Source organism: Trifolium pratense, linkage group LG5, assembly GCF_020283565.1.
Source record: "Trifolium pratense cultivar HEN17-A07 linkage group LG5, ARS_RC_1.1, whole genome shotgun sequence".
Taxonomy (NCBI): domain Eukaryota; kingdom Viridiplantae; phylum Streptophyta; class Magnoliopsida; order Fabales; family Fabaceae; genus Trifolium; species Trifolium pratense.
Genome location: NC_060063.1, coordinates 37,706,026 through 37,716,097, shown reverse-complemented (window position 1 = coordinate 37,716,097; position 10,072 = coordinate 37,706,026). Strand labels below are relative to the sequence as shown.

At 33.5% G+C, this 10,072-nt stretch overlaps 1 protein-coding gene across 1 annotated transcript; it reads left to right on the top strand.

Annotated features, from left to right (window-relative positions):
- The first annotated feature begins 929 nt into the window (after window positions 1-929).
- Window positions 930-2,405, top strand: LOC123883715 (protein MAIN-LIKE 1-like). Its single transcript, XM_045932612.1, has 2 exons — window positions 930-1,565; window positions 1,658-2,405. The coding sequence occupies exons 1-2, from the start codon at window positions 1,434-1,436 to the stop codon at window positions 2,174-2,176; spliced, it is 651 nt and encodes a 216-aa protein (XP_045788568.1). The 5' UTR covers window positions 930-1,433; the 3' UTR covers window positions 2,177-2,405.
- Window positions 2,406-10,072: the final 7,667 nt, after the last annotated feature.

Genomic DNA, 10,072 nt, shown 5'->3' with positions numbered 1-10,072 from the left:
ATTTTTTTTTCTACCCAAAAATTTTCACTCTATCCCAACAATTGGATTTAAAATGACAAATATACCCTCATATATAATGTAAAACTGTAAAAAAAAAATTCATTCTCTACCCAACTTAAAGAAAGTGTTCGGTGTGAGTTTGCCGAAATTGAGAGAGTAAGTGTAATTTTACATACTGGTACACTTTTTTGAAGTGTGCCGGTTCGATTTATTTACCGATGCACTTTTTTCAAGTATGCCGGTATGAATATTCATACCGGTACACTTTTATCTGAGTTTACCGGTATGCATATTCATACCGATACACTTTCATGTAAGTGTACCGGTATGAATATGCATACCGGGACACTTCAAAAAAGTGTACCGGTATGCTTTCGGCGTTTCAGTTTAAATTTACATACCGGCACACTTTTTCAAAGTGTCCCGGTTCACTGTGAGTTTTTTAATTTTTTTTTCCGGTGGTGCGCAACAGAGGAGCAGACAGCAGAATTAGGCATCGCAGAGGACGTGCAGAGTCTCGACAGCATCAGGGAGAGCTGGAACACGATGAGCCTCAGGATGAGCCTTTGCCGACAGTGCCCGAGCAGCAGACTGTGCAGCAGGGCTGGCCTGGAGGGCCGATCGATACGAGTCTTTTGACTCAATACAAGCAGCATGTTTCTCGTTATGTATGGCTTGGTCAGGTAATCAATTGTTTGTTTTGTTATTATTTGTTAAATTATATTGATGAAGTTATCCTTAATTTGCATCATTTACACTCTCGTTACAACCGTTAAATCCTTAATTGTCATACAAATTTAGTGTTAAAATATGATTATAGTTCATTTTAAATGTTTTATGTCTTATGATATGCATCCAATTATTCGGTCTAGTTTATTATTCATAATGTATTTTTTAAAATATATGTTAAAACGTATCGTAGGTGACAAAATTGAGTTAAGGATAACATCTTTAGGAAGGAAGGTAGCTGAGAGGGTTCCTGATCAACATCCTGAAATTATTCAAGGGTGGTTGAATACTTCGGGGTTGTGCTGGCTTGAGCGGACTAGCTTGAAACTTACCGATCCGCAGCTTCTATCGGTATTTGTTGAGAGGTGGCACCCTGAAACATCGTCATTACTCTTGACGATGTGGCGTGTCTTTTGCATCTGCCTGTTAGGGGTTACTTCTATACTCCTGTATCAGTTACTCAGGAACAAGCTGCAGCACTTGCAACTGAGTTGTTGGGGAAAAGTTATGAGGTTGCATTGCAAGAGACTTCAGCGCAGAGGGGTGGTTATTTTTCCCAACAATGGCTATATGAATGTTATCAGAGGAATGTTAATTTATACGGGATATTTGACTATGCAGCCAGGGTGTGGATGTTGATGTTGGTTGGATGTACCATTCTGACTGACAAGAGTTACACACGTGTGGATTCAAAATGACTAGTTATGTTTAGAGATTTGTCTACATGCCATACATTTTCTTGGGCTAGTGCTGCATTGGTTTGTTTGTACGATAATTTGAACGATGCATGCATGTTTACTACAAAGGCCCTTGCAGGGTATGCGACACTTCTACAGGTATGCGACAATTACTACAAAGACATATTGTTGCGTAATTTAATTTTTTTCTCTCTTTGTTGCGTTATTAACATTTTTTTTGTTTGTAATAGTGTTGGATTCACGAGTATTTTCCTAGCCTTGGTAGGCGGGCTGCGTCGGGACTTAATTGTGATGAGCCTGACTTTCCTCGAGCTATGCGGTGGATATATAAGCAGGGGAAGACCAAGCTTCCCGAGTATCGACCTATCATGGATGCACTGACCCCTGATGACGTGATATGGCGTCAGTTTGAAACTCATAGAGGTAGCATTCCTTTTGATCCGATTACTCTATATAGTGGTTATCTGCGTGGGTGCACGGTAGTTCCTTACTTGCCTGAGAGGTGTATTAGACAGTTTGGATACGTACACTATGTACCACCACCACCACCTCTAGCTCGTGCCTATGCTGCTATTGATAGTGACCTAAATGGTTATCACGCGTCTATTGATCGGATCCTTCAGCCGACACATCCAGTGACATATGCTTCTGAGACTACACCTAATTACTTGCCGTGGTACTATACGGTATCACATTCTAGACTGTGTCGCCCTGTTGATGGACCGCATGGAGCACCACTAGTTCCATAGTATGCACCTGCACCAGATGCACCTGCAACAGATGCACCAGCAGAAGATGCACCACCAGAAACTGCACTACAACGCGAACGGAGATGGAGAGGTATGGTTCATGGCGCGCTTGAGGCATTTTCTGACGAGGGTAGACACTGATAGAAATGACCATGACTTTGACGACCTTTTTTTTGCACTGGGTGTGTCCCGTGGTGCATACCCATGACTAGTCATTTTGCATTCCGTGTTGTTGTACTGTTTTTTTGAACACTAGTTTATGTACTTTTATTTCTAGATTGTGTACTTTATTGAATACTTTCTTTTGTACTCATGTGACTAAACTTATGTACTTTAATAATTTTAAATGCTTTAATTCTAGAATATGTACTTTATTGAACACTTGCTTTTGTACTTCAATAAACAAAATTTCCGTGTTTTTGTAATTGAATACATTATTGTTCGTGTGTCGTTACAATATAAATGTTTGACATAAAATAAACAATACAAATAAGTAATTTAAATGTTTGACATAATATAAGTAGGTAAATTCTAATATGGACCACTTCATCAATTGGTCCATGGTGGACCAGTCATGAATAACATTATAACGAATACAAATTTTACAAAATCCACCGTTGGATTAAAAGTTTAGATCATATAGATCATCCATAGAAAAATTTAGAAAAATTGAAAATCATTTGATATGATATTGAGACACATCAAGATTAACGGTTTATTAAATAACGTAAATTTTGATGGGTCTCAATAACATATCAAATGATTTTAAAAAAAAATTAAAAAATTTATGGATGATTTATACGATATAAACTTTCAATCCGATAGTGAATTTCGTAAAATTCATATTCGGTAGATCACTTGTCCACGGTGGACCACTTGTGAAGTTGGTCCACCGTAGCATTAGCCAATATAAGTAATCTAAATATTCGATATAAATTAAACAATTACAAATAAGTAATTTTGATGTTTGATATAAAAGTAAAAATTAATCAACAGACATAACACCACTAGGAGGTTTCACCGGTGAATTTAGAAGTTGCCAATATTGTAGGCGTCAGTTTAAGTTTGAAATTCAAAATGTTGCTTCATGTGAACGAAATTTCTTCCAATCGACTGTAACTTCGGGCAATGGAAACCCCTTTGTCATGTTTACCTGAACCCAATGATTTCCACCAACAAAATTAATACAAAAAAACCTTGCTGAAGAGGAATATGAAGTCATCATAGGAAAGAAAGTCTTACTAGGTTTACCCAACGAGACCAAAATGACATTATACCTATTTGCTACCAAGTAACTCATAACAGGTATGGTGAACCATCTATTTGATACCAACGAATCTCTCACACCCTGTAAACCTTGTCCGAATACTTTCTCATACAAACTGTTATTATTTCTCAGCTCTTCATCTAACTCTCGGCGGACGATGGACAACCTTCCTCTGTGTAACTAAGTAAAGATGCAACAGCTCTAAAACCACAATTTCCATCTCCAAACACTTCAATAATGTCAACAATATGTGAATGTATATGATCAGGAAATTGCCCCATAATTTCGCTTAGGAATTTAGAAAGTAAAAGTGTTTTGCATTCGCTTTGTTTGTTTGAGAGAGTTTTGCATAAAAGTAAATGACAATTAAATAAAGGACAATAATAATAAAAGGGTGTGTGTGTGTGGCAACACGAGGTGTGTGTGGTTAAGTGTTTCGAATCCCTCCCTTACTCTTGCTTGGTAAGTGGCGTTATACTATACCTTATTATTAGTTATAAGCTACCAGATTAAGTTTCAGTAAAGTAAGCCTAGTATTACTAATCTTACTTCTATTGTAATCTGTTTAGGTTGAACCAATTAAGCTAGTCTAGGTTTAGCCTTCGTTATCTGTGTCATTACCTTTAACAGGTTCATCCTCGCAGGGGCGTCCTTACCTTTAAAAGTTCAAAATTTAACAAGTTCTCTAAGTCAGCTCGGTTTCCTAACATCAGTGCAGAATTTAACTACGTGTTAATCTTAATCCTGCCACCGTACCGTCAGATACTGAATTTAATGGTCTCATGTTGGTAGGATGAAATGTCTTTTTAGTCTGGCTTATTAAGCTGTTGTCACGGGATCAGTTAATTTACCTCTGGGTTCATTCAATTAATGTGATCAATACTAAAGAATGAAGAATTAAAACCAAGACAAATATAAAAAATAACTTAATAAAAATTGAGCATAATCTTTATCGAACCAGGGTTACATATCTTAAGCATTCATAAAGGAGTTCATCTACGCAACCTAACCTAGGAAAAATAAATTACAAAGACAATAAAGAAAAAAAACTTTATTGGCCTTGGAGTTCCTTGACCCTCCTTGCCTCCTGCTCAGACTTCTCCTAACTCTTGCTTGAATATTGAGTAGTTCTCAACATTTTGGAACGAATAATAGTGAAGAATGAGGGCTCTATTTATAGTTTTTAAGCTGGATTTAGGCTTTTTCTGCGCACTCATCATACCCATCATGGCCACGATGGTGTGCAATTTTGCCTCATCGTGGCCACGATGGATCATATCGTGGTACGATAGAAGATTTTCTCCAGATTTTCTGTTTTTCTTCAACTATCGTGCCACGATGACAAGTCATCGTGGTATGATGGAAAAGGTTTGTTGCAGATTTTCTTCAATTTAAACCGCATTCTCATCGCGCCACGCTGGATCTCATCATAGGTATGATGGCTTGCGTTGTTTATTACGTTTTTGCCCTTTTTGGATGTTTTTTTCCACTTTTCTTGCTTATGGGCCAAGTAACTTCACTTTTCCAGGTATTTGCTAGCTTTTGGGCTTCAATTGCTATTAAAAAACTACCCTAAATTACTACTAAAAACATCGTATAATTGACTGTAATCAATTACTTTTTATTATCTTTTTAATTTTCGATATATTTGATTCATTACTTTTTATATAGCTTAAATATCTCAACAAACTGCATATATTATGTCGTTTTTTTTCTTGATTTTTTTGTTATATCTTATATTTAAAATCAACCTTTTAAAATTGCTTAAATTATTTATTACTTTATCTTTTAACTTTATATTCCAAAAAAAAAAAAACTAAAGTATATTAACAAAAACTAACTCAAATATTGCTCAAGTTAGATATCAACTTTTGATTGAAAATTTAATTGTGAACTTAATCTAAAATTGAGAATTTTACATTTGATTTAGAAAAACAAATGAAGAAAATACAAATAATATATCATAACATTTTAATTTTTTAATATTAGACAAGTAACACACAATTTGTTTTCTCTCATTTTCATGTGTTAAATATGACTCTTGAAGTAATATATACTAATCACCAAGAACACCACCAACAAATTACATGCATGACACCACCAACCAATTATGAATTTTAAATTAAAAAAATAAAAATTTTAATATTAATAAATCATACACAATTTTTGCCTTCACGTGTATTAAATATGACTTCTTGGAGTCATGCTTATAAATCGCCAAAAACACTCACAACCATTTATTACATGCATAACACCATAAATATATTATAAGTCACTTTCTCAATTATTTATGTAATACTACGTGCATCATTATTTCTTTGATCTTTTATTTATTTTCATATTTTTATTTTTTCTTTCCTTTCAATTTTTTTTACATATATTAATAGAAATAAAAGATAATTTTGCAAATTTACGGAATACATTACCACTAGAAATCAAAAATATATATATTATCCTCTAACGGTGACGGAGCCAGAAAATTTGAGGAGTGGGAGCAAATCTTAAGTAAATAAAAATATAATATTATTGCATATGTTAAAGTAACCAAAAATAGTAACTATCTGGTGAAAAATAACAATTGTTTCCTCAAATTTGTGCAAACTTACTATTTTGAATTTCTTAACATGAAATTCGCCCCCCCCCCCCCCCCCCCCCCCCCCCCCCCCCCACATATTTGATAGCCCCTCCTATAAAAAAACTTGAAATACCAACTCCATTTGGAATTCCATCAATTACTTGTCTATCAAAAAAATAATTGAATTTAGCGTGCAAATTTGCACATGATAAAAAAACCTATATATATAATGTGCCTATGAATTTAACAATGAGATTGATTGGAGGGACCCATTGTTTCCTCACCGAACACCTAAGCCAGTGACAATGGGAGGATAGCGCAGAGTGTCCTCCTGTTTTTTCATCAACGAGATGAATCTTTTTCATTCTTTGTAAGTCGAAGGTTCCTCATGGTACCAGTGCATCAGCGTTCTGAACAGCTAGTTCTCAACTTCAACAGGATTAGATGTTAGCGTCACGATTACAGGTTCTGAGTTTAGAATGAACTTGTACACAATTCTATCACCTTCACAAGAAACTCCAAAATTTGACATAGAAACTCCAAGAGAAAATATATTTAATTAATGTTTTAGTTTTAGTAAGGATACAAATGGTAAAATATCACTAATTGTGGATTGATATCTTAAAAGGACCAAAGATTTGTGTTTCAAATGCAATTTGATTTCCATTTTTATTAGATTCAAAATCAGATCTCCAATCTTTGTGTCTGATAAAAGATCATTCTCCAACTTTTTCTTTTAAAAATCTCATTCTTTACTGTCTGTTTGGAAGGCAAAAGAAAGTGTGAGGAAAGAAAGTGAAAGGAAAGAAAGTAGAAGAAGAGAAAGAGAGTGGAAAGTGGAGTGATTATTTAGTTGTTTGGTATAAGAAAAAGTGAAAGGATAGAAAGCTAAAAACCAAGAAAAAAGAAAGAAGTATATATTTATACAATTACAAAAATAACCCTTATAATCTTCTTTGATTTTTTTTGTTAATTAAATTGTCTTGGGTTACAATGTTATTACTTAATGGTACAAAGTTTTCACTGTTGTTTATTGATGACTATTCTTCGTTAGAGAACATGTCGAACTCATAAAATACGAGCACTATTTTATTTATTTTTTGCATACAAAGGAGCAGAAGACCGAATCCAGGACCACATACATATTACTCAAACCCCTCACCACTAGACCAAACTATCACTTAAACTAATTTATTATTTATAATTTTAATTAAATGATTTTTTGAAAAACAGACCAACAACTAAGAAAGGGAGATAAAATACAATTAGTTTCCGTTTCCGAAAATCAAACATATATTGCTTTTTTTTATTTTTTTTTACAACATCGCATATTGTTAATTAACAAAACCAAACAATATGTTAATATAAATTCAGTCATGTGTTTGAAGTGTTTTTCTTTTTTCCTAAATATACTAATTTTATTCTAAAAAAAAAAAATACTAATTTTGTGTCAGACATGCAATCATCCCAAATTTTGTAGAATCACTGAGAGCTTTCTAAACTTTTCCGATTTCTTAAATAAAGCTTTTTCTAATGATCTAGTTTATACGTTTTGTTACCGCAAAACTTCTATCAAGTTTGCCAAAAAATTATTTAAGTTTGGAAAAATTTTACATACCGGAACAATTTTGTGGGGGTGAAGTCAAATGATAAAGGGTAAAATTTGAAGAAAAAATTAATGTAGGGGTGAAGGTATAAATTTAGGGGTAGTAGGAAATTTGTTCTTTAATTGATTAGGTTTAATGAACTTAAACTTGCTCACATTGAAGATATTGTTGGAGAAGATCAGAAGGTTGAAGACGATAAGAATATTCAAGGTAAGAAGGTTGAAGATGTTGAGAAGATTTGTCATTGATGTATAAGAGAATTGAGGGTGTTGAAAATGATGTGGTAGACCTCGCCAAAGATCAAGTAAAATGTATCGAATTAAAAATAAATATAAATTAAATGTATTTTTACGTGTGCATACCATGTCATCGAAGATGCACAGTCAGATGCTCAGTTGTCCATCTAGGGGCAAAATGAGAAAATCTTCACATTGCAGAGGAGTAAATAAAAGAATAAAAATTGTGTAGGAGGGTAAATAAAATTTCGCTAACTTCGCAACGGATAAAAAGTCATTTACCCTATATTTATTAAATAAAAGCGAAGTTAGATATATATCATCTATTTTGTTAAAAAACAAGTATATTATTTTGTCGTGAATGAAACATATATATATATTGATTAACTAGCTAATTTTAGTTTCAATCAGAATGATATAATGTAAGAATTTGAGAGCTTTTTCCTAATAAGAAGCTCTAGAATCTCCTCTAACATATCAGGTTTGTATGCATGAGTACTGTTGTGGTTTAGTATTATTTTACTTTTTTTCTTCCTTTTCTTGTGATTTGTTCTCTTTGTACAAAGAAAAAGGTATATGCAGGATGGGTTTGGAGTAAATTACACTTGATTAGAAAGTGATTTTTTTTCTATAATTAATTAGAGAATTATATGATGCCTCATTGTCTAGTTAGTTAATTAATATCTTCACTTTGGTAGAGGATTTTCTATTTTGGGGTAATGATTGGTAAAAGGACTTACTAGTATTTAGTTTCAGATCGGCAAGAATATTTGGCCAACCGTCCAAAAACAGAATATATACGATTTTTTTTTTTGTTTATCAATTGAATATATACGATGATATACATGCACCTTGTTGTATATAAAATTTCAATAGTTTTAGAGTAATTTTAATATCTTAACAAATTGAAACTTATTTGAATAAATTATATAACATTTCTTTCAATATTGTCCTTCGAATAAATTATAATTAAACATTTAATTATTGACGACTATACATAAATTCAAAGGTAATATATATAAATAAATATAATCGTATGTAATAAGTTCCGTGTGTTTAGCTCAGTTGGTAGGAAAATTATATTTTATATATAGGAGTAGGAGTTCGAACTCTTGATAAAATTCTAACCACTAGATCACTGCCTAACAAAAAATAAAAATTACAGTACGTGGTGTAGCTCTACGGATAAGATATGGACACTGTAACATTTTTTCCGTCAAAAAGTGCACCAAAATATAAGGTACATTTATTTCTATTTTTAACTAGAACTTTGACCCGTACAGTGTGAAGTAGCAAAGTTTTTTCACAAGAAAGGGGAGATTGAATTGTGAACCTATTAAAATTTACCTTTTAAAAACATAACTCAACAGAAAGCGTTAGAATGATCTCAGAACGATCTGGTTAGCAGTAAAACGAATTCAAAGTGAATTGTGTGCTTAGTGTTTGCAGAAACTAAAAGATAAGGGAAGAGAGAATCAACACACAACAATTATACTGGTTCACCCCCTAATAGTATGGGTTACGCCCAGTCCCTCACGCTCCGTGAGTATCCACTATAATCTTGAGATACTAGTAATCTCAAATTACAAACCTCCTTGATCTAAACCAAGATCAATAACCTTAAGCCCTACAAGCTTAATATCTACCTCAGTCCTACAAACTAAGGTGTCACTCAATCAATAGTTACGTATTGACTTGAGCCAATCTTTTACAATGAATTGTTCGGATCACAAGCTTTCAAATGAAGAGAAAATCAAGTTGAGAAACTAATAGAATAATACACTCAGTTCACTCAATGATATATTGATCCAAGTATGTGATGTTAGAGAGCTGGAGTGAGAGTGGAAGAGTTTAATGACTTGGTCGAAAAAGACAAGTGTAGATGTTGAAATTTGTAGTTGAAACTCTTGAATCTTCAAAGCACCCAAGTGTGCTATTTATAGATGTTGTTTGTCCTTTGTTCCGTGGTCTCCAAGCAGGTTGGAGTGTTGCCAAAGACTAGCCGTTAGTCATTTAAAAGATCAGATCAAATATTATTCAAATAATATTTGATGAGAGAGAAGATGCTTCTTGAGAACATTCTTAGAATGATGATGTCATGAGGAGCGTGAGGTTGAGCATCTTTGAGCTGTATGAACTTGTTCTCCAAGAACAAGCACTGTTGAAGCCTTGGAAGATCAATTACAACAGCTGGATACAGTTGGAGAGAAT